The sequence below is a fragment of the Drosophila gunungcola genome, chromosome 3R, assembly GCF_025200985.1.
Source record: "Drosophila gunungcola strain Sukarami chromosome 3R, Dgunungcola_SK_2, whole genome shotgun sequence".
Taxonomy (NCBI): Eukaryota; Metazoa; Arthropoda; class Insecta; order Diptera; family Drosophilidae; genus Drosophila; species Drosophila gunungcola.
This window is the reverse complement of record NC_069139.1, coordinates 12,661,824-12,684,855: the sequence shown is the minus strand read 5'-3', so window position 1 is coordinate 12,684,855 and position 23,032 is coordinate 12,661,824. Positions and strand designations below refer to the sequence as shown.

At 41.6% G+C, this 23,032-nt stretch overlaps 5 protein-coding genes across 8 annotated transcripts; 2 read left to right on the top strand and 3 right to left on the bottom strand.

Annotated features, from left to right (window-relative positions):
• Window positions 1-1,105: 1,105 nt before the first annotated feature.
• Window positions 1,106-3,990, bottom strand: LOC128251834 (hematopoietic lineage cell-specific protein). Its single transcript, XM_052979032.1, has 5 exons — window positions 3,921-3,990; window positions 3,750-3,818; window positions 3,367-3,569; window positions 2,905-3,308; window positions 1,106-2,742 (listed from the first exon to the last, which is right to left on the bottom strand). The coding sequence occupies exons 3-5, from the start codon at window positions 3,531-3,533 to the stop codon at window positions 1,658-1,660; spliced, it is 1,656 nt and encodes a 551-aa protein (XP_052834992.1). The 5' UTR covers window positions 3,534-3,569; window positions 3,750-3,818; window positions 3,921-3,990; the 3' UTR covers window positions 1,106-1,657.
• Window positions 3,991-4,950: 960 nt separating this feature from the next.
• LOC128251836 (annexin B9) lies at window positions 4,951-10,939 on the top strand. Of its 3 annotated transcripts, none has more exons than XM_052979036.1 (5): window positions 4,951-5,055; window positions 7,262-7,315; window positions 8,018-8,726; window positions 8,789-8,970; window positions 10,732-10,939. In XM_052979036.1, exons 2-5 carry the CDS (start codon window positions 7,286-7,288, stop codon window positions 10,783-10,785), a joined length of 975 nt encoding a protein of 324 aa, XP_052834996.1. In that variant the 5' UTR covers window positions 4,951-5,055; window positions 7,262-7,285; the 3' UTR covers window positions 10,786-10,939. The 3 variants fall into 3 exon arrangements, with proteins under 3 accessions (XP_052834996.1, XP_052834995.1, XP_052834994.1); XM_052979035.1 differs by lacking the exon at window positions 10,732-10,939 and adding an exon at window positions 10,268-10,685; XM_052979034.1 differs by lacking the exon at window positions 10,732-10,939 and adding an exon at window positions 9,249-9,711.
• On the bottom strand, window positions 10,815-13,602 carry LOC128251835 (uridine 5'-monophosphate synthase). The gene is made up of 3 exons (XM_052979033.1): window positions 13,346-13,602; window positions 12,765-13,281; window positions 10,815-11,841 (listed from the first exon to the last, which is right to left on the bottom strand). Exons 1-3 carry the CDS (start codon window positions 13,496-13,498, stop codon window positions 11,030-11,032), a joined length of 1,482 nt encoding a protein of 493 aa, XP_052834993.1. The 5' UTR covers window positions 13,499-13,602; the 3' UTR covers window positions 10,815-11,029.
• A 488-nt stretch (window positions 13,603-14,090) lies between these two features.
• LOC128266676 (doublesex- and mab-3-related transcription factor A2) lies at window positions 14,091-17,228 on the top strand. Its single transcript, XM_053003350.1, has 3 exons — window positions 14,091-14,613; window positions 15,625-16,143; window positions 16,975-17,228. Exons 1-3 carry the CDS (start codon window positions 14,353-14,355, stop codon window positions 17,170-17,172), a joined length of 978 nt encoding a protein of 325 aa, XP_052859310.1. The 5' UTR covers window positions 14,091-14,352; the 3' UTR covers window positions 17,173-17,228.
• LOC128266677 (hematopoietically-expressed homeobox protein HHEX) lies at window positions 17,203-22,089 on the bottom strand. Of its 2 annotated transcripts, none has more exons than XM_053003351.1 (3): window positions 20,929-22,084; window positions 17,929-18,149; window positions 17,203-17,525 (listed from the first exon to the last, which is right to left on the bottom strand). In XM_053003351.1, exons 1-3 carry the CDS (start codon window positions 21,419-21,421, stop codon window positions 17,274-17,276), a joined length of 966 nt encoding a protein of 321 aa, XP_052859311.1. In that variant the 5' UTR covers window positions 21,422-22,084; the 3' UTR covers window positions 17,203-17,273. The 2 variants fall into 2 exon arrangements, with proteins under 2 accessions (XP_052859311.1, XP_052859313.1); XM_053003353.1 differs by having other exon boundaries at window positions 17,273-17,519; window positions 17,925-18,149; window positions 20,929-22,089.
• Window positions 22,090-23,032: the final 943 nt, after the last annotated feature.

The following is a 23,032-nucleotide window of genomic DNA, read 5'->3' as shown; positions in this document are numbered from 1 at the left end:
TTTCGAAAGGGGATTTTTTGATAATGCCTTAGAATTCTTTGAGTGGCCAGAAATGCCGCCAAAGATTTAAATTTGACACTTCAAATACCGGTTTGTCAAAAGACCTCGCCAATTTCTCTCTTTCTCTCCCTCTTTCTCTCTCTTATCACTAACCACAGGTTAGGATTACCGTTAGTCGTGTGAGAATAGAAAATTACTAGTACTTTACTCATTTCAATTCAATGGACAATCGGAATTAAATTTTCCTCACGCTGTTACCAACACGCACACTTTATCGTAATACCTGCTCTAAATTAAATATATAAATTTTCTTTTTGGCCTGTATCTTTGATTTTGTCTGGCACTTTCGATTGCGATCCGGCGTCAATGATCGCGACCAACTTATCAAGTCGCCGCTTCTTTTGGGCTGTCGTTCAAATTTACAACTTATGTTTTTTAACTGATAAATCAGCACAATGCTAAGTTCTCTTTCTTCGTTAAACCCATATATGTACATATGTATATATGTACATATGTATACACATTTATCACCATACCATGATTCATACCAGTAAGTGGGTTCATGTAGTTTTTCCTATACTTTCAGATTAGACTGCACTTGGTAAGCGGCTGATAAGAAATGCGTTTTCTTATAGAAAGGCCTTGACAATCGTCCAAGACCTATACTAGCCTTGACCTATACTAGACAAAAACTTAGGTTCTTAACGTATACAAATACTTAAATCTTGTAAGCACCAAACTAACGTGGTTCCAAAGTCACTTGGTAAAGTTGCCTTCCACAAATGCATTTCATAATCCAAAAAGTCACATATGTATAAAAAAATTCCTAACTATTTAACCAGATTTTAAAATAGAAATTGTAGCACATGTCTATAACCATGAAAAATCCACCCTCAAACTAATTAATTGCCAGGTTTTTCAATAAATAATTTTTAAAACAAATTTAACTAACGTGTTTTATAAAATTTTACGCCATTCTGGATTTTGTTAACAATAAATATTCGCTGCGACTCCTACTTATAAGATTCGTATGATTTCATTGTATAATTTGATCGTTTAAACTCTCTTTGGGCTAAGACATTCCCCCAATAAAACAATAACCCTAAATGAGTTTTTAATTAACTTTATTAATTATGTATTTCTTTATCAAAAGAGCAGACTTTTTGTTGTGACTGTCTTTAACATTAGATCTCACATGACGCGGGAAACTCTCGTAGACTTTATACAATTTAAGAAGAGCAAAATCGTTACTTGACACATTTAACTTCATAACTAATGTATAAAATGTGAAATGAGCATTATGTAAGTTTTGCCCACAAATTGCTCAAGTGAAACATAAATAGCTTGGCATATTTTCTTGGCAAATACACGAGTTAAATACAAAGAATGTAAAATGCAGTAAATGATATATAAAATATGGAATACCTCGATTGGTTAAAATGCTAGCATAACAAGTTACAATAATAATTTCAAACTTTAGCTTTTCGTTGCACATAATTTAGAGGGAGAAGAGGGGAAACAATGGATGGGGAAGGGGCACGCGAAATGAATGGGTTAGTAGCGAATCGGTTTTATAATCCAACATCAGTATTATCGTTTTCGTTAGTAAGTAAATACAATTTGATTTTGTTCTATCGTGAATTTCAATTGGAAGCATTTAGGAATTCTGTCCCACAACCTGAACGTAGTTGGCAGGGAAGAGTCCATATCGATTCTTGCACAATCCCCGCCACCAGCCATCGTCGATCTTTTCGATGTGGGTAATCACGTCATCCGGATCAAAGGATATCTCGTCGTCGTCCGCCGCCTGGTAATCGTACAGGGCAATAGCATGGATGCCGGTGTCTTCCAGGTAGTCGGCCAGATTGTCAGAGTTGGCATAGATGGCCTCCTGGGACCCGTTTGCTGCAACACTCGGAGCGACTGCCTCGGAAGCTGCTCCGTTCGTGGGCGGCAGCGGGGAGGCGGCCTTAATCTCGGCCTGGTTTTGGTACAGCGGCTCCTCTTCGGCTACTGGTTCAGGATTGGCTTGCGGTTGGGGCTGTGGTTGGACTTGGGGTGTTGGCTCATGTACTGGAGATGGCGGCTCGCTTCTGGGAGGCGTGTCCACGGTTTCCACTTCAATCTGGGGAACTACATCCGGTGGCGGAGCTGCAACCTTAGGCACTGGAGTTGCCTCTGGCTCAGGAGCAGGGACAACTGCAGGAGCAGGTGCAGCAACAACCGCCGCTGGAATTGGAGTTGCCGCCGGCTCTTCCTTTGCTTCTACTTTAACCGGCTGTGCCTTGGGAATGACGATGGGTTCCTTGCGTGCCGGTGGCGTCTCCGATACAGGCGACTGCATCTGGTTGAATGCACTGATGGCGTTGCCAATGCCTCCTGTCCGACCTGTCTGAATGGCCGCCCTGCTACCCTTTGGCGGTGGCGTGTCCGTCGAGGTGCGTGGTGTGTTCTCAGCCACTGTCTTCTTGGCGGCTTCCTCGCGATCCCGCTTGTCCTTGGCCTCGCGGAGGCGCTTCTGCTCCTCTGCCCGCTTACGCGACTCCTCCTCGGAGTTCTTGGCCAGGTTCTCAAACTTAGCGCGCAGATTGGATGGCTTGGCTCCCTCTATCACGGGCTTGACCTTGTGGTCGGCCTGACTGGCATGCTTCTGCGGGGCCTCAATGTGGTCCCAGCCCACGGCGGACTTGTCCTTGCGATCCTCCTGTACGCCAAACTTGCCGCCGAAGCCCTTGGAGTAATCTGGGTTGTGGAAAATGATTATTATCATTTATTTACAACAAAAATAAGAGTTACTGAAACTTTTAGCCAGAAAGAGTCCGGTGTTATCTTTCTTTCATGTTTTGCATTGCTTGCGAAAAAGAAAACCGTAAATTGCGCAATGCAATATAGAATGAATCTTACCCTTCTGGGACTCGTGCTTCTCCACCTTCTCGATGTGATCCCAGCCCACCGCCGATTTGTCCACTCGATCCGACTGCACGCCGAACTTGCCACCAAATCCAGTGGCGTAGTCCTTCTGCGAGGCGTGCTTCTCCACCTTCTCGATGTGGTCCCAGCCCACGGCTGACTTGTCCTTGCGATCCTCCTGCACTCCAAACTTTCCTCCGAAGCCATCGCTGTAGTCCTTCTGCGAGGCGTGCTTGACTACCTTGCCCTGGTAGTCGTGGCCCACGGCCGACTTGTCCATACGGTCCTTTTCCACGCCAAACTTGCCGCCGTAGCCGTATCCCGCGTTCTGGTCCTTCAGCAGCTGCTTCTTCTTGTCCAGATCGGCCTGCTCCGTCTCCTCGCGCAACTTGTCCATGCTGCAAGTGGGATCAATGAACCCGAGACTGAGATTCGTAAGAAAACCGGATGACTCACTCTATGGTGCCGGCGGTGCGGCCGCTGCCGTCAATGGTCTTCGATCCCCAACGCTGCTCCTGCTCGCTGACATCGTTCACGAAGTCCGGATCCGTCTCCCAGTCATCGTCCTCCGCGGAGGCGGCACTGGAGGCCTGTATCTGGTGACCGGCACTTGCCTTCCACATTCTTGGAACGGGTACTGGCTACTCGCTTATCCTTATCTGCTGGGTAGATAAACACCATTACGAGTGTGAGTGGTCGGGGCAGGTTTTTAAGGGGGCTCCGGCTTCTCATTCGATTCGTGGCCAAGATAACAGGTCACAAAGCGCCGAAGAAGGGAGGGGCCGACGCCGGATCGAGAACAAGACGCCTCTGGCGCTGTTAATGTGGTGTATACTCACGGCCCGGTGACTAATTGCAATGGATATTGCTTAATTGGTGAACTGGAGCTTTCTGGTTGCTGCAATTTTCTGTAAAGAGAAAGGAGTTTACTGACGAGCGTACAAGGCAATTTGTGCTCTGCCCGCGAGCGCAGCTCTTTGTTTATTAAATTTCTTTTCACGCACACTTACACACACAATTTCTTCCGCCGATGTGGCAACCTTCTCACACTCTCTTCGCATTGCCAAAGTCTGGCAGCACCTGGTACTACAGCATTCGGCCGTAGCCCTACTTATTCGAGTTGGCGTACTGATAGCAGCCACTGGTAACACTAACCGCAAAAAGCCAAGAAAATATACGGTTTATTTACTAAAAGCATACAACTATAACATGAATACCCTTAATGATCTAGCTGTTTTCGATTAAAAAAATGGGCAATGCGAACTAGTTCGCGATTCTGGTTATGTGATAGTTCACTGGAAATTGGTTCCGTTTTTTTTTTAAATTTTAATCAGAAATATTGCAAACAAATTATTTAATTTTTAACCGTTACATTTCGCATGGAAAGGTTAAAAGATTAGTTAAAATCCCTTTATGGTAATAATACAAACAATTGGACCGTATAAAAAACGTACACTTTTGTTCAACATAAATGTGATAAGTTCTGTAATGAATTTTAGAATTCATAATTTTTTTATTTTCGTTTTAATCTATCAGAAAATAATATATAATGAATATTTTAATAATGTTGTCATGTTGGATAATACTGCCCTTTTAAGCACATATTTGTGTCCATTAACATTAATAACAAGTTTTTTTTTTAATGCAAAGCCGTTTGTATTACACTCATGCTTTTGTATTAGCATGTGAAATAATAAGGTTTTATTTTGAAATAAAAGGCGTAATCAACTTTATTTTCCCAATCTCGTCACTATTACTGTGCAAATATTTGAACTCCCGTAATGCGCTTTCGTCATATTTGATGCCCCAACATCTTCCAATGGTGATTCATATTGGTTCTCACAACGTTTCAGAGGCACTGGTACTCATTTAAGGCGTAGGAGACACCAAACTTTTAGTCAAGGCGGCATTTGCTAAAATCTACTAAAATTCAAATCAAACTACTAAATATTTACACTTTGACGGTATTTTTGACTGCTTCCAGACACCCCACATTAAAAAACTCTCTGGTTCTCTTGGATCCCAATCGCCGGCTTTTCGCTTCCCATCACTTTCCAACGAGAGAGCGGCAGTATAAAACGGACTGCGGAGCGCAAAAAGCTTAAGTATTTTTTCACATCGCTTGCAGCTCGCATCGCCTGACTTGTACGTTCGAAAGCAAAATAAAAATATCATTTGGTAAATGTATAGGAATTTGAAGATAAAACTTTTTGTTTACTCTCGCTGCGCCAGAAATCGCAAAGTCAAATGCAAAAACAATCAGAAAAGTGAAAAGAATGTGTGTGCTAAGCTATCAAAGATTTTTGGTGCCAAGGGCGTTTTGTAGAATTTTGGGCGCGGCGTGAGAAGATTTCTCCAGAATCTTGCTTAAGAGTGAGGGTGAAACGAAATGTCTCTATTTACTTCGTAGTTCTACACGCAATTCAAATAAAGAGTCGGCAGTGCCAAAAGTATAAAATCGAAAACCGAAATGACATCATCAGTAGCGGCTCTCTTTTGGCGTTTTCTCTCCCCATTCGCAGACTCGTGTGACTTTTTTCATCTCCCACTAAATCTAAGTAAACTTTTATCGTTCGATTATTTTTTTACATGGGATGAGAAACGGAATTCTTTGAAGAAGCGTCCATCAAAATGCCTCTCTTGTGCCATTTCCCTGCTTAATTTAGTAATTCAATCAACTTCAATTGCTCTGATATAGACTTCCAGTTACGGTAAATCTTTGGAAGACCTCTTTGGGTTTCTAGTATTACTCATCGGATGTGGCCACATTCCACCTCATATAACTAGTGGTAGTGCATTTAAGGCCGGGCAATTATACTAGAATAGGTGTGTCATCAAGGTTTATTACCGACTAAATTGCCCTCTACAATTGTAAAGCATTTCTGAATTTATAATCAAGGTACAGTCCACCAGGGTCTCCAAAAGAAGTTAGTTAAAGCTTTTGTTTATGAAGTTGTTCACACATAGTCGCGAGACACTGGAAAGTTCCAGGTCTCTCCCTCCCATAAATCTAGATTGTGTATCTCTATTATTCAAGCCGTGCTCAAATCTTCCAATTGACGTCACAAGTCTTGTGAATCATAAAGTGCTGTAATTTCAAATGTATCTCAAGCCACGATAGTGTGAAAGCTATTAATAGAAAAACATCATCAGATACGTCATGAGTACATCATCTATCTATCATTTTCCAGTGTCCAGCCCCATTCACAACTGTCTCATATGGATTAAAAATTTAAACTTGTGGGTGTTTCCAAACACAGAAAGCTGTACAGATACAGTTTAGGTAAAAATAATAGCACTGATAATTCCAATCGTGTTCTATCAGACTAAGTATCTTTAAATGAATCACAAAATTTGTGAACATATTAAAAATAGTATTAACCACATTTCTATAATGGTTATGCTAACTTACATAAATACTATTGTTTTGACTGGAGCTGTGTACCATAAACATATAAGAACCAGTTTTAGCTTTGTCCAAAACATTTTTGTTTGGTTATAGCTTGACTGCAGAGGCGTGCGTAGTTGTTTCTCTTTCTTGTTTTTTTGTTTGGCCTGTTTGTAGCGTCGCCACGTCAAGTCTTTTATAATTTTTTTCAGCTGCCTTTTGTTGACTTTCTACTTTGGCGGCAGCATAGAAAGGCAAACATATTTTCTGCTGTAGTTTAGTAACTAATTCAGGAGCGATCAGAAATTTCAATCAATTTATCATAAAGTCATTTGGACCTATTGATTTTTGTTATTATGTAGACTTGTGGCAAATCCCCCGAGATAGTGTTCCACTTGACAACTTAAGTGGGCAGGTCTAGAACAAAAGGGGGAGTGGACGGTGAAAGACATTTCCCTGAAGCTTTCTCGTGGCCACAATCGAGCCGTGCCCGATGTTTTTCAAACCAGAACGCAATGAGCTCATCCGTTTTTAAGGCCATTTCGTGTGGGTTCAGTCTGGCCTATCACGAAACTACCTGAACTAAGATATTTGGCTATCAGACGCACCCGGTTTCTGCGTTCCACCTCCTGCCAACTGAAAAGTGGTAACTTTCACTTTCCCCGGTAGTACGTTGAACTTGGCTTGGTCTCCAATCCGAAACAACAACTACGAAAACATCTGGGTAAATAAACTATGGAAAAAAATCAATAGGAAAAGTGTTTTTAGGCAAGCGTCAGACTGGCTACGGGGCGTATGCGCAATGGGAGGGTTTTACGATGTTGATGATGTCACCAGGTATGGCCCAAAAATAAAGGCCATATTCTAGTTGACCTCACTGGGGGTTAATTTTCTATCACGTTTTTGGCTTACTAGCAATCGCTGAGCTATTATTCATTATGAATTCTTTCTTCCTACTTACAGATTTTCCACAACAACCAAATCAAAATGAGTTCCGCTGAGTACTACCCATTCAAGGTAAGTTTAGAATGTATTATATTGGATGATGAGCTGTAGATTCATCAAACTTAATTATTTCATTTGATCAAGCACATTAATTTATTAAAGCAGCTTATCAAACTCAATAGACATATGGAAACTTAACTACAACTGAATTACAATTATTAATTCTAATTTTCTATCTGTAATTAGCAAAACAATATAATGGATTAGATAAGGTTTTGAAATTGTGAAGTACATGTACATAGTATTATTTTAAAAGGCACTCTATTTCTGTTTCTTTGGCGAGAATAAAATATTCTAGAAGCGAATCTTTTTTATCTAACATACACTAGCCATCTGCCAAGTAATTATCTCGAAATGGGCTATTAAATGTTCATCAAATAATGTACAGTATAGAAGATAATTTTTGAAAACAAGTACCGACTGATAGGAAAAGAGAGTGATAAGAAAACTTGATATATGTACGCAAGAGTCTCTCATAAAAGTTAACTTAAAAAGCACGTTATCATGGCAAATTTAAATAGGAAATTATGCAAAAGAGAGATAATAAACAGAAATAACCACATATAGTACGAATACCGAAAGCGAATGTTGAGTCAGAGCAGTAGCACCCTTATTGGGATTACGTGCCAAGCATTAAAATAAACCATATTATTCATGATTGCCCACTTATTACTCACATGCTGACTGGTTTTTACTTGGCGTTTGATTTTGCAGTGCACACCCACCGTCTACCCGGCGGATCCCTTTGATCCCGTCGAGGATGCGGCCATTCTGCGCAAGGCAATGAAGGGCTTCGGCACCGACGAGAAGGCCATCATCGAGATCCTGGCCAGGCGTGGCATCGTCCAGCGTTTGGAGATCGCTGAGGCCTTCAAGACCTCGTACGGCAAGGACCTGATCTCGGACCTGAAGTCTGAGCTGGGTGGCAAGTTCGAGGATGTGATCATGGCGCTGATGACGCCGCTGCCCCAGTTCTATGCCCAGGAGCTGCACGACGCCATCTCGGGTCTGGGAACCGACGAGGAGGCCATCATCGAGATCCTCTGCACGCTGTCCAATTATGGCATCAAGACCATTGCCCAGTTCTACGAGCAGAGCTTCGGCAAGCCCCTGGAATCCGACCTGAAGGGTGACACCAGTGGCCACTTCAAGCGGCTGTGCGTGTCCTTGGTGCAGGGCAACAGGGATGAGAACCAGGGCGTGGATGAGGCAGCGGCCATCGCCGATGCCCAGGCTCTTCACGACGCCGGCGAGGGACAGTGGGGCACCGACGAGTCCACCTTCAACGCGATCCTGATCACCCGCTCCTACCAGCAGCTGCGCCAGATCTTCCTGGAGTACGAGAACCTGTCGGGCAACGACATCGAGAAGGCCATCAAACGGGAATTCAGCGGCTCCGTGGAGAAGGGCTTCCTGGCCATCGGTGGGTTACAATATAATCATCGTCTCATTGGAATCCATTCTTATTTTTGTATTCTCCTCCAGTCAAGTGCTGCAAGTCTAAGATCGATTACTTCTCGGAGCGGCTCCACGACTCGATGGCCGGCCTGGGCACCAAGGACAAAACTCTGATCCGGATCATCGTCAGCCGCTCGGAGATCGATCTGGGTGACATCAAGGAGGCATTCCAAAACAAATACGGAAAGAGCTTGGAGTCTTGGATTAAGGTAAATACCGTTTTGCAATTGTTCTTTTGTGTGTGTGCTTGAATTTTCTACTTTGCACCCTGTTTAATACAACTAACTCACATTCGATTGTCTATTGCAATAACTTTCATTAATCGCTGTACCTTCGGAGATCTGAAACCATCCAGCTGGCTTTTCTTGTTGTCGTTTCTTTTTCCCACACTTTATGGTCGAATTTTGATGCCATTATCCTTTCCCGCCCGATTACTTCATTTGTGTGCATAAAACATTAAAACTTGGCATATTCTATATATTTTTAGGGCGATACATCCGGCGATTATAAGCGTGCCCTATTGGCTATTGTTGGCTTCTAAAAAAGTAATCCCAATCCAACAATAACTTGTCACTTTCGTCTGTTCCACGCCCTAAACTATATAACAGAATGTACAAACGAAGTTCAGATATCGAATAGTTGACAATGTACAGATTTTAAACTGGAAAAAGTTTTAGCGAAATCGAGACCACACAGTGCATTTAAAGCCGTAGTATAGAATCCCGAGTCTCGCATCCTGTTAATTATTATAAATTGTGACTATTATTATTATGACTATGCACGCCACATGCACATAACTGTATCTCTATATTTACTACACATGAGCCTATATACACTGCTATGTAGCTTATAATTTTCGTTTTGTTTCGAGTCTCATTTGCAATATATTTAAACTTAAAAACGCAACAAAATAAAAAAAAAATATGACAAAAATAAAATACAAAATTCAATTTGAGTTTTCGTTATTGATAGCAGAGGAATCTGCACTGCTTGTCATGTAAAAAACAGCGCTACATTGGCTAACTTCATAACATTAACTAAGGCAATGGTTTAATTAATGCAAGAATCATGTAAAATTGGTCTAAAGAAAAAGTAACTTACTTCTTACTGGTTGTAAGAACTTGATCAGCTATAAAAAGTTGATTAAATCGGTTTATTTTCAACGTACTTCAAATTGTTTGCACTGCTTGCTGTTAGTAAATTTCCATTGAATGTAAATATTACGTAAAATCTCACTGTGATATGTAGAGCTTAAAACAAAATAGTTTAGTAGTTTAAAATACAATTTGTTACTTGTGTTTTGCTGATCAAGTACTTAAACAATAGTTTGCTTTTCCTTGATCAATTTTACATAATCCTAATCATCCTCCCATTTCTGAAATGAGAAGCTTCCGAGTATTAATAAATACATAAGCCATGTATACAAAGTAAAGTGAGTTTAATGCTCTGACCCTCTGCTCTTTTCACGCTTTATCTCTACCGTTAAACCCAAACCAACAACAACAGGAGGATGCCGAGACCGATATTGGATATGTTTTGGTCACTCTTACGGCTTGGTAGATGGATTCAGGCCAGAATATACCAATATATGAGCAATATTCCCACTGCTAAAGTAGAAAACGCCAAAAAATCAAAACGAATATATTGCATTTCCCCAAAAGAAAAAATTAACAAAAGCGGAGAACAAATGAAATTATCTAGACATGTTGTGTTCTTTTAAAAAAGATTTGAAAAAAAACCTTTAGTATTTACCCTCTGTGCAATAACGTCTAACGTCCAAGTCGATTTGTTCGACAACGATTATTTAACATTTTTACATATATTTTATTTTGTATACATGTATTACTGTAAATTATTTTGCATCGAACTCGTATGTTTTGTGCTCGTATTAACTAATAAAGTTGGTTTACATTCGACGGCAAAACTGGGTCAGACTCATCATCCTCCTCCCCTCTTGATCTCGTTTGCAGGACGACCTCTCCGGCGACTACAGCTACGTGTTGCAGTGCCTGGCCTCCTACTAAGGACTTTCTCTTCGCCGAAGCATTTCACATCGATTGTTAACCATTATATTTGTTGTAACTTTTATCTGAAGGCAAACATCGTTTGCCTTTTTTCTGTGGAAGATTCATAGCCTATATTCAATTCATAAATGCATTATAAAATCATGGAAAAGAATTTGGATGTTTTTCACTTAACTAGGGTAACCGAAACCGGGGGAATGGGGGTGTGGGAATATTTGTATAGAGGAAATGATGGCAGTATCTTCTACTTGGCTACTCGGTCCTGGTAGGCTGCCCACAGGCGATCGCGGTAGGTCTGGGCCGCCTGCTCCGGATTGTTGGCTTTCAGGATGCCCCTGCCCACCACGCCGATGTCGGCTCCTCGTTCCTTGACCACTTGTTCTGGGCTCTGGTACTGCTGGCCCAGCTGGTCCACGCTCTCGTCGATCTTCACTCCCGGGGTCAGCTGCAAAAGTCCAGGAAAGGCAAAGGCTTCGGCGGATTGGCACACCACACCGGCCACGAAATCCACGTCGGCGCCCTCTGTGGCGATCTTGTTGCTGTTCTCCTTGTACTTGGCATCGATCAGGTTGCCGCTGGCCGACATCTCCGCCAGCAGGAAGACTCCGCGCTCCTTGCTGGCTCCTTCCTCGCCAAGGCCCGCCTTCAGACCCTGCAGAATACTGCGTCCAGGTAATGTGTGGGCCGTCACCAGGTCTGCCCAGCTGGAAATCTTGTAAATGCCCTTGCCGTACTGCAGGGACACCGTATTGCCAATGTCCGCGAACTTGCGGTCCTCCATCAGCAGGAAGTTGTGCCGCTGGGCCAGGACCTGCAGGTCGCTGATGAATTTCTCGCTAAAGTCCTCGACGATGTCCACGTGCGTCTTCAGCAGGCAAATATACGGACCGCACTTGTCGGCCACAACCAGTATCTCATCCGCATGGGTCAGATCGGCGGCCAGGCAGAGGTTCGTCTGCTTGCTGGCTATCAGGTTGAACAGCCGCTTGGCCACCGCACTCTTGGCCAAGTTGGCTCGACTCTCGTAGGTCAGTTTGGTGCGCTGCAGGTCGTTGGCTGTGGACATATTATTAACAGATTAGTTACCACTATATAAGCGAAACCAAACTTATCCCTTTCTTTGCTATCATGAGGCAGAAACCTACCCCACTTTTCTTTAGTCCCAAATAATCTTATTATCACTACTGCTTTTTATTTATATTATCAAACTTTTGTTAAAAATGTTTTCCTTGGGTATCAATTTCTAGATCCACGTCATATTTCCAGAACAGAAAAATTCTATTAGAAATCTATCTTTGACATTCTAACTTACTTTTTTTTTTTTTGTCTAAAGCATTTGTAAACAAACCTATTCCTCATGGTAACATAAGCACATAACATTATATATAAGTGGATGCGTTTGGAACTGAAATTGAATATTCAAAGAATGACCTGTACCTTTTACTAATCAAGCATATATACTAATACTTTTTTTTAATAATACTTTTACATGGTAAGATAAGAACACAAGCCGTAGCTCCTCACTTATTAAGATAAGTAGTTTATTAACTTTTTAGGTGGAAATAAAAAAGAACCGATTGCCATAAATTTGAACAAGCCAAAAAAAAAAAAAAAAACAAAACAAAACCAATGCCTATTTTTAGAGGCGACCAAGAGATAGGCTTGATTGGAGGAGGGAACTGGGTCTGGCTCTCAAGTGGCCTGATAAGCATGGCATAATTGAGTGGAGCACTATGCGGAATCACGTGCCGCATTGCCGGCAACTTGATCCGGTCCGGGTGTGGAATCCAGATCGGCTTACGCTGTTTATGGCCGTTGTATAATGAAAGCAAATTTACGAACTTTATGACACCGCGACTGGAGCTCCCCTAATTGAATTTAGTTCGAGGCCATGCGCTGCCCGAGTGTCATGTAGCCTTTATCTGTCCATCTGCCTATCTATCTACTATATATCTAGGGGGAATCTGGAGCATACACACCTCCGACCACGTCGGCCTTATCGCCGCCGACAAAGGTTCCATCGCTGTTGATTTGGACGGCGGCTATGTACTTGGCCACCGCCTCCACGGTGGACTTCTCGATGCGACCCGCCTCGTGCAGGGTGTTCAGCAGGAAGGAGAGCGTGAAGAGGGAGTGCATCCGGACGCCATGCTTGGCGATGTTGGCCACTCCGCCCTGTTCCCGGTCCACGACGACCACGGCGTCGGTGACCACAATGCCCTCGCTCTGCAGATCCCGCACTGTGTCCAGGATGCTGCTCCCGGAGGTGACCACGTCCTCGACAATCAGGCAGGTGTCGCCGGCATTGAAGATGCCCTCCACCAGCTTCTTGGTGCCGTAGGCCTTGGCCTCCTTGCGCCGGACCAACATTGGAGTACCCTGCTGCAGGGATACAATGGTGGCCAGTGGAAGGGCCGTATACGGAACTCCGCACACGTGCCTGGCGGTCAGCTGCTTGTCCTTGATGTGATCCACCAGGAGGTCGGATACTGTTTGCTGGGGGTGGTATATTTATCGTGAGGATAATTATGTTACATAGGCTTGGATCCGAAATACTAACCATCACATCCGGATAGCTGACGATCACACGCAGATCAAAGTAAACCGGCGAATTGATGCCCACTTTCATCTTGAAGTCGCCGAACTTGAAGGCATTGATCTCGAACAGCTTCAGGGCCAGGGCGCGCATTTTGTCCGAGTTCTGGGCAACCATGGTGCTGATATTCGATCTGTGATCTCCGTGCACGTGCTAGCTCAGCTCCAATAAGAACAGTCCAATTGGGGGTCTCACACTTTTTTTTAAATATGCGGCCAGTGTGAACGTTTGCTGCATGCGTATGGTATTTTTCGTGGCAGCTAATTTAGTTGAACATCTGGCAACGCTGGCGGGTAGTGAACTTCGCTAAGCAGTACAAATAATTCAAATTTGATTTAAAATAAAATCGTTAGATTTAATATAATCTTAAGATTTAATCAATGCATAACGGCTTGAATTCTCTTTAAAAGAGAATTTTTACAAACTCATTAATATTAAGTCGGGTTAATTACACTTTTCCTAGAGAATAGCGCATTTTATACCCTTTTAGATTGTATAACATATAGACCAAAAAAAATAATGAATTGCTTATGAAATTAATACTTCCATCTGTTTAAATACTTTTTCCAACATAAGATCTCCAAAAAAGAAATGTTTAATTTACATAATTTCAATAAATTTAGATATTTTTGACTCATATTATACATTTTAGCAGAGGAAGGCTCTGAAAAGTTTGACTCCACCCACAATCCCGAGCCTTGGCTTTAAGGGGTGGTGTCTAGCCATTTACCAACCAATAGCAGTCCTCGAAATTCAACCAGCAATTCGAAGCAAAAGCGCCTGCGTAAGTCAACAAAGTTTCCGCATAAAGTTATGGGCTTTGAAACAATTCCCAGATCCTTTGGCCCAAAGTGTTTCCAAAATTTAGTTTCTTTTCGCTGGCCCCCAACTAAGTCGCAGATTTCTGCTCGAAAGCAGCAACTTTATTGTGCAATTATCGGTTTTAATTGAATCCATTTCTCGGCTTCACGATGGCCAATGTCAGTGTCAGTGGTGAAATTGCTGGTGAAGTGGCTGCAAAGCGTCCTCGACTGGCGGGCACTTCCAAGGGTCCCAAAATAGTTGAGCCCCAAGCGGTCAAGGTCGCCAATCGGGTGCCCAAATGTGCCCGCTGTCGCAACCATGGGATTATTTCGGAGCTACGAGGACACAAGAAGCTGTGCACCTACAAAAACTGCAAGTGCGCCAAGTGTGTGCTGATCTTCGAGAGGCAACGCATCATGGCCGCTCAGGTGGGCTTAACAATAATAAATATAATAAAGGAACCCTAAAATATACTTACTTTAAAGAATTTATATAAACAAACATCTTTGCTCGGAAAGAAAACTAAACATGCATACTTTTTCGTTATAAGTTGACTTACAACGTTTGCAGCGATCCATTTATTCAGAACGTTGTTAAAAATGTTGTAAAATTATTTGTATTTCCTTGTGTGTGATCGATAATCAAGCTTAATGTTTTCTTTATAAAACTTAAATATAAATTTAAACTATCAGTTGCATTTATTAAACGAAAACATCCAAACGAATAAATACAAATTATTCATATTCAGCTGTTAGCTAGATTTTTTAATTAACAAGGTTCTTTCCCTTTTAAAATTAAAATTGTTAAATCCTTGTGCTCTTTGAAATGTAAAAAATAGATTTTTTGTTTTACTATAAGAAGCAATTGCAACCAATTTAATTTGAAGCATAGTTCAACTAAGAAGTGTGAAAGTTGACTAATTGTATCCAGGACCTTATATGTATGCCTCCCCATCCTGTTTCAATCAATCTGTGTAGCTGAATTCAATTGCTAGCTTCCTTAGGAAAATAGTTAGCTATGCCATTTATATTGTCTTTAGATTAAGCGCTGGCCAAGCGCTCAATTCGAAACACAAATAGCCCACGGGAGAGCCCCCGAATCCGCAAATGCACCACTCCAATCCCAAATCAAACAGCCAATGAAACGGAATACGGGGAACAGATTCGGCCAGGACAACCAGTCCGGGGCTCCCTCCCCTTTGGCGATGATGATGATGGAAAGTTGTCAATGTGTAGGAACAAATCGACCAAAATATCCGCTTACCAAAACTGTTTGCACAAGTGTGGCTCCGTCTCGCATTTCATTAGATCAGTGTGGCTGGGATGTGAGTGTGGGCGATACCCCAAGGAATTGCTGTGGTCTTTGTTTGCGGAAAAGTCAAACAGCAGCAGACGGAGATGTTCACTTGTCGCATATTAATTTCCATTGTGGTCTTTCAGGTTGCCCTGAAGCGCCAGCAGGCCGTGGAGGACGCGATTGCCATGCGGCTGGTGGCCAACAAAACTGGCCGATCCATTGACACTCTGCCGCCGGGCAACATCTTCGGTCTGACCGTGACCCAGCCCAGTTCACCGCATCCCAAGCGGGAAGATGTGCAGTCGGAGAAGCTTCTGCTGGAGGAGGAGAAGCAACCGGATCAACAGCAGGAGGAGGAGTGCAGCGAACCACCGGCGGTGGCCCAGGATCTCAGTGCACCCCGGCGGGATAACGTCTCCCAAACGGCCATCGATATGCTGTCGCAGCTCTTTCCCCAGCGAAAGCGATCTGTCCTGGAGTTGGTCCTCAAACGCTGCGATCTCGACCTGATCCGGGCTATTGAGAATGTCTCGACCTCGGGCAGAAACACACCAGTGGATGTGACCAGCAACCAGTTGCCAAGCCAGGAGACAGGAGTAGTTCCCAGTGTGCCGCAAATCACGTCCAGAAGCAGCGCCTTTAGGCCTGTAATAACAGATCAGGTATGTTGGTAAACAAGATCTAACAAACTAAGTTTTAACTAACAATCAGCCAAAATAGGAAACGCTTTAGTTGAGAGCTTCGACTATTAGATACCCGTTACTCAGGTCACTAATATCAAAATAAAGATGCCCCCATATACTGAACCTTACATTTATGCTTACATCTTCTAAAATAATAGTTCGATAGTTATTGACTTAATAAACATACATATATGAACTCTACTATGTCTAAGTGACTGGTGGGCGTTAAAGTGGAAGTGGTTTTAAGTAAACTGCGTAGGCATAACTCGAATCTGGTTGCTTATTCTTAAATCTACAGCTCTTATAGTTTCCGAGAACTCGAATCGACTTTGCCATTGATTCTGATCAATAATATATTTAATTTATAGGGTCGGAAACGAATCTTTCTACCCCGTTACATACTTTTCAACGATTAAAATACCACTGCTACCCTACGAGTAATGGGTGTGATTCATTATAAAAGTATTTGTGCAATAAAATCTTAATTTTCCAATTTAATATGTGCGGTTTTTTTAACCGAGTAACAACTAAAATGCCCTTTTTTAATATCCAAACTCATTTGGTTATAATATGTAATTAAAACCAAAATAGCTTATTGCTTGTTTTAAGTTTATCTGAATAATTAAACTAATAATTTTAATAACCGAGTAACAACTAAAATGCCCTTTCTAATATCCAAACTCATTTGGTTATAATATGTTCAATTTCTATAAAATCAAAATAGCTTATTGCTTCTTTTAAGTTTATCTAAATAATTTAACTATATTCGTATAAAGTATATTCTTTGATAACATACAATTTACCTTTTAGTACCAGAGCAAATCGATGGTGGAGTTGAAGCCGCCGGTCTTTGGAAGCAGCGCCTCGTCGGCGGCTGCCGCCATTTGTGCCTACCCTAAGTGGTTTGTGCCGCTCTCGTTTCCGGTGACCATGGGCCACCTTTCCAACCTGGCACCGCGCTGCACCTTGCCCAACTGCGCCTGCTTGGACAGCTACCAGTTCCACTAGGAACACCAGCACCTTTATCACAAACTATTGTATTGAAATAAATTTATTTAACCTAACTACAAGCTGAACTATCTTATGAGTAAGTGGGCAATCTCCTAGCTTCACTTGGGGGTCTCCTCCGTCTCCTCCTCTTCGTCATCGTCCTCATCATCGTCGGACAAATACATGCGATCCTCCTCGTCGCTCTGCTGGCCACTCCTGCTCCCGCTGCCCAGATTCAGGACGGGTACACTACTATTCGAACCTGAGGTGGGCGATCTTGCCGTGGCCACTGCTCCTTGGACGGAGGCACTGCGCTTGCTGAGATTTGCACGTCGCCACTTGGCTCTCCGGTTTTGAAACCAAGTCTTGACCTGAGAAGAAAAAATATGAAAAAAATAATATAAATATAAATAATAGTATAAAAAGAGTTTGGTAATATTAAACGATAAAGAACTAAAGAAGAATATTATAGTGTATTATATTAATTATATTAATTCATTAATGCATAATATTAACTAAATTTTTTTGTTTTTTAGGTATTTACATAAGAGAAAATTAAGCTTTTATTTTGTTTATTTTCTTTTTTATTTCTTATATTTATTTTTAGAAGAAAAAAAATAGAAAAATAGAAAATAGAAAAATAGAAAAATAGACTTATTGAACTATCCGCCTTTTTTAGTACCTATCACCACGAGGCGGTGTTGTAGGATTTAGATCTATTAATAATTTTTTTAAGCTACAATTTTAAATAGGTATTTATTTTCAACAACATACCTGGCGATCGGTCAGTTTTAATTGGAGTGCCAAATGCCGACGTTCCTCCGGCGAAAGATACTTGGAGTTGGCAAAGCGGCCCTCGAGATTTTTTGTTTGCTGGGAGGTGAACCGTATCTGGCCGCCCTTTCGCTTCACGCCGAAGTTTGACATGTAGAAGCTGGCCGCCGGATAGGCATTGCAGTAGAGAGCGGCAGCAGCGGTCGCCGGATTTGGAAAGCCTGTGGAGAAAATGGGTAAATTGTTAATAATTGGGTTTAATTAAAATAGGTCACAAAGTCCCATAAACAAAAAAAAAACCTTAAGCCATTTAGCTTAAAAGAACCTTAAAATAATAAGAAAGGAAGCAGACTTTTGGCAAGCAGAAGTTTGAAGCTATGACTTAAATACAATGTTCAAAAAAGCTTTATTTCGATTTTTATACAACAAAGTTTAAAGCTATGTCGACTTTCCACTGAGTTTTTCGATATTTATACGATATCGTAGATCGATTTTTAAAAGAATGAAAACCACATTTTTTAATATTTAACTATTATTAACTATTAACATTTTTTTGCAGTTCGATTTGAATGAAAATAGTAAAACATTACTTTATCTCGAAGTATTTTAAAACAAATTCAAAAACTGCGAAGCTTTTATATGTTATTATAGTACCCTCTGCAAGGGTATACAACTTCTAAAAAGCCCTTTCATTATGATTTCGATAGATAACATTTAGTATATAATTGATATATTTAATATGCCCGATATAAAGTGCTGCAATCATTTGATTTTGATTGGTGGCTTATGTGGCCCGATTCCCTATCTCCGCCCACCAATTCTTATCGAAGTAATCGGACACATTAATTCCGCGTCGTACATGTGCATGAGGGTTCGGGTATATATCAGCACCAGTATCGGTGTTGGGGGATATGTCAACGCCCACTTGTAAGTGGGTAACGAGTTGGTAGCCATTGTGAAATGGATCGACTGAGCCTGAGCGTCGAGATTCCAGGAGCAATCGAGCGAATCAATTGCCCTACCGACAAGCAATCCGATTATGGTTCTATATGTACAGTATATGTTGATAAGGCGAAAAGGAACTTTTTCTGACGTAACGGAAATTCGCACTTGTTGCGCTTGTTCGACAGTGCTGAACTAATCTGGTATTTCGGGACTCAGTTACCTCATAAGAGAAGCAAGCAATCTAGAATACAGATTGTTAAAAACTTTCGGAATTTGCCAAATGCCGTATAGCAAATAACGTTCGATTTCAGATGTCATATTTTAATTTTTAACAAATAGACTTATTAACGGTTATTTTTATTAAGTGGCGTACACAGCGATAAGAATTTGCCCCCCTTGGGTAGACTCCCATTCTCCACCTTCCGAAGGTGTTTAATCGCTGAAAATTGGATTTGTTATTATTTTATAATGTGCGTGTCCAAAAGAATAAATAAAATCATATCAGGGGCACTTGTCGAACTTCCCCTTGCAACTCTTTTCCATGGCGGACGAGTGTCGACAACGGACGAGCTTATCGTAATCAAATGGCAATTGTCGCTATAAGATGATGGACAGCGCCTATTAATCGCCTCTAATAGCATTTTTCGTTTAGATAAGCCGAAATTGAACATTGAGTGGGCTATACGGGCAAATATACCTATCTGAATTGTGTTGATCAATGGAACATTAAACTAGTCAATGGCGAAGTATAAAATAGTTATGGTTCAATTAACATTTTTCTAATTTTAAGTATATAGTAGTAGTGGCGTTTTAAAAGCTATAGTAATGGTAAGAAAAAATATCCAAAAAACTATTTAATTAGTTCTAAATTATTAAAAAAAGGGTATAATAGCTTTCTTGCTTTTCTCACATTTTGATCCAAATATAACTTATCTTTCCATTGCTTTCGTGTGCCTTTTGCTTAGCTTTTGATGGATCCCAACTCAATTTCAAATATTTGTCATTGTGATAAGGCCACCGAAAATATTTCGTGGGTTTTCCGATCCGAATGAAGGGATGGAATAGGGTCCGTAACGTTATCAGCTTTCGTGTTTTCCTGCTTGATTTTCTGGGGCTAATCTACCGTTACATTGCATTGAGAACTAACCACGAAATGCAGTTAGTTTGGGGGTGGGAAAGTGAGATTTCAAGTGGCATTGGCGCCAACACTTGACTTTGTCAAACACCAAACTGCACACGCACATTAATCATGTTTATGGCCCATTTAGTGAGGGATCCCCATTGCAGGGTTTGATGGTTTGGACACTTTGGACTTAGGCTAGTTAAGGCTGTATTTAAATGAGCCCTTTTTATATAGGACCATTCCCATGGTCGATCAATTTCCATGTGTCAGTTTGATTGAAGGGATTAGGGTTTCAGCAAAGCGAGGTTCAATGACTTGAACTTGGAAACTGTCGAGAATGGTTAGTTCTTAATCCTTGAGTTGTGGCTAAAACTGTGAGAAAGTCATACAAAATATGGTGATAGGTACTTTCAGTTCTTACATATCAGACATTCAATTTTGTTCTTTAAGGAATTAACATATCATTTTTATAGATAATAATTTAATTGATAATTGTAGCGCTCATTTATTCATAGTATCATATACGCAACTTGTGACTCATTTCCGGTCTATTTAAAAATACCCATGTAATGATGTAACATTTTCAATAAAAATTCAAAAAGAAATAAGTTTAAAAATAAGTTTTCAATAGATACTTCTACCTGAGACTTTTCTTTTTCTAAATCTCTATACACAATGACGATTATACCGTACGATCCTGTGGTGTCCATAACACAAAACGTATTATGCTAATTTCCTTATAAGCTTTAAGTAATATGTATATTTAACTATACTAATTACTTGTTAATTATTAATGCAAATGTGTTAAGAAATATGAAACAATCTATGTATATATACAGAAAAAAGGGATAAATCTGTAACCTTAATCAAAAATTTATTTAAATTGATTTTATTCACATTGCAATATGATCACCAGATATGTGAACACTAACCTTCGCAGTCCATGGCGAATGGACTGTATTGATCACAATAGGCTGTCGGCTGGACGGCGGCTGCAGCGGCCACTGCGGCTGCCTGGAAGTGGGGCATGAAGAGCGAGGGATTCTTCTGGAGGTTGAGCACCTGCTGGTAGAACAGCGAGGCGGGATCCGGATAGATGGGGTTGAATCGCAGCGAGGTGGGCGCCAGTACCGTACTTGAGTCCAGATTCTTGAGCGCATACTGGGTGGCGGCCGCCTCGCGGGACAGATCATATATATTGGAGGTGGATGCGGATGAGGTGGCCAGGGATGCCTTGGGCATGGCCAGTGCTGGTGGAGAAGGTATTCCTGCTGCTCCAGCCACTGGACTCTGGGAGGAGCCGCGACGCGACTGGGTTCGATGTGGTGTTTCGCAAGCCGGACTCCGTGTTGTTGTTCTTGTCTTCTGCTCCAAGATGTTCTCAATGGAGAAGGCGGCCTTGCTCGACTTGGTGCCAATATCCATGTTGGTTTCTCCGAGTGGCAAACTTGATCAGCGTCAAAAACGTTAGCGACTCGATTCCGGAGCGATCGAAGCGACTGCGTTGGCCGCAGGCGATGAACTAATGGCAACCGGCGGCTAAAGAAGTTGTCGCAGAGCCCAGGGCGCAATAAATTGTACCAAATCTGATTTCACAGAATATAATAGATTGTACCTATAATGTTGTGCTAATGGGTAGATATCAATATTAACAATAATAGAGCGGTATGTAGATATGCCGGGCCCGGGCCTGGGAGGATAGATAAAGCCCTGCTACCGGCCATCGATTGATAAGCGAGTGGTGGTTGGTGGGCGCTCCAGTGGCTCGATGGCACTCCACTCCACTCCACTCGATTTCGATTTCCAATTGCAGACAACGACAGCTCGACATCGGGCGTCTCAGTCTGGCCGGGACACCCAATCGGCGATCCGATCCCGACCGTCGTATAAATCACAGTGCCTCCACCAGCCCTCCCACAAAACCACCTAAACACCCACCCTCCCACTCGGCGGGTGCGGTGCGTTTGATCGAGTAATTGTTAATCACCCCTTATCGGTGTCGTTACCTGGTTTCGACTCTCGGCTCTCACCTCGCAGCTACTGTTTAGTTATTATGTTCTGTTGATTGTTGTTGTAAACAAATTAAAATTACCAGTCTCTCTCTCACTGTCTTTCTTTCTTTCTCACTTGCTCTAGTAGATCCCCATTTCTACCACCCGCCCCCCCCCCCCCCTTTTTTTTTGGGAGGCGTCCTTCCCTTTCGGTAGATATCGCTTTGATTGAGTAATCGAGTTTGTGTTATGATTTCTGGTTTTCGGGAACAATTTATGCGTTTGTATGACTGTAGTCGTGAATAGGTATTTCGGGGGTGTCTTATCAGTTGTACTCGGGCTCCTCGTAAAGCCTCCTAGATGATGGATTACTTCTGATTTCGGCCATTGGGTTGGGTGATAAAAAAAAGGGCAGAGCCCATAAATGCCACCAATTGTTGTTATTGTTGCTGATTCAACAACATTACCTCTGCATAGATACCTCTGTGATATTGCTTTTCAGGTCGCCCCCAAAATTTGTATCTTCGAGATAAGTTTTGGGTTTCAACGATATTCGGAGAACAATGGAAATCTTCAGTTGCGACTGGTGGAGAAATTGTTATGTTTCCATTTCTCACGATGAATCGCTATAAAAACGCTGAAAACTTTCATTTGCAATGGGCTAAAATGGGAGCTATTACAAATTGGTGGGACTTTGATATAAATGTGATTTGATTTTACTAATAAATGACTCAATTTCATGTGATTGAGGCCAATAAATGAATTCAATTTGATAGCGTTCGTTGAAATATGATATAACGAATTGCCACTACAGTATTTTTTGGGGCTATTTGCAAACAAGGCAGTAAAATATAGTAAATGGATTGCCGATTAATATTTTATGACTCCTGGAAATAGGAATAGAGTCATCTATAAATTTCTGAAGAACTTTAGCAGTAAAGATATGAATTGTACAAAAACCCTCTTATAGTTTTTTAAAAGAATCCTGTGAATATTCAGGGAATTCCAATATTTGTACAAAACTAGAACCCTTCACTATTATTAG

What these genes read in the sequence shown, in the direction of transcription:
- LOC128251835 (XM_052979033.1), bottom strand. Translation starts at nt 13,498, where the DNA reads ATGGTTGCCCAGAACTCGGACAAAATGCGCGCCCTGGCCCTGAAGCTG. An exon ending in TCAGCTATCCGGATGTGATG is followed by an intron (nt 13,282 to 13,345) that starts GTTAGTATTTCG and finishes TACCACCCCCAG; the next exon opens with CAAACAGTATCCGACCTCCT. An exon ending in TAAGGCCGACGTGGTCGGAG is followed by an intron (nt 11,842 to 12,764) that starts GTGTGTATGCTC and finishes ATATGTCCACAG; the next exon opens with CCAACGACCTGCAGCGCACC.
- LOC128251834 (XM_052979032.1), bottom strand. Translation starts at nt 3,533, where the DNA reads ATGTGGAAGGCAAGTGCCGGTCACCAGATACAGGCCTCCAGTGCCGCC. An exon ending in CGCACCGCCGGCACCATAGA is followed by an intron (nt 3,309 to 3,366) that starts GTGAGTCATCCG and finishes TCCCACTTGCAG; the next exon opens with CATGGACAAGTTGCGCGAGG. An exon ending in GAAGCACGAGTCCCAGAAGG is followed by an intron (nt 2,743 to 2,904) that starts GTAAGATTCATT and finishes TCCACAACCCAG; the next exon opens with ATTACTCCAAGGGCTTCGGC.
- LOC128266677 (XM_053003351.1), bottom strand. Translation starts at nt 21,421, where the DNA reads ATGGATATTGGCACCAAGTCGAGCAAGGCCGCCTTCTCCATTGAGAAC. An exon ending in ATTCGCCATGGACTGCGAAG is followed by an intron (nt 18,150 to 20,928) that starts GTTAGTGTTCAC and finishes TTTTCTCCACAG; the next exon opens with GCTTTCCAAATCCGGCGACC. An exon ending in TAAAACTGACCGATCGCCAG is followed by an intron (nt 17,526 to 17,928) that starts GTATGTTGTTGA and finishes TTTTCTTCTCAG; the next exon opens with GTCAAGACTTGGTTTCAAAA.
- LOC128266676 (XM_053003350.1), top strand. Translation starts at nt 14,353, where the DNA reads ATGGCCAATGTCAGTGTCAGTGGTGAAATTGCTGGTGAAGTGGCTGCA. An exon ending in AACGCATCATGGCCGCTCAG is followed by an intron (nt 14,614 to 15,624) that starts GTGGGCTTAACA and finishes GTGGTCTTTCAG; the next exon opens with GTTGCCCTGAAGCGCCAGCA. An exon ending in GGCCTGTAATAACAGATCAG is followed by an intron (nt 16,144 to 16,974) that starts GTATGTTGGTAA and finishes TTTACCTTTTAG; the next exon opens with TACCAGAGCAAATCGATGGT.
- LOC128251836 (XM_052979036.1), top strand. Translation starts at nt 7,286, where the DNA reads ATGAGTTCCGCTGAGTACTACCCATTCAAG. An exon ending in CTGAGTACTACCCATTCAAG is followed by an intron (nt 7,316 to 8,017) that starts GTAAGTTTAGAA and finishes TTGATTTTGCAG; the next exon opens with TGCACACCCACCGTCTACCC. An exon ending in GAAGGGCTTCCTGGCCATCG is followed by an intron (nt 8,727 to 8,788) that starts GTGGGTTACAAT and finishes ATTCTCCTCCAG; the next exon opens with TCAAGTGCTGCAAGTCTAAG.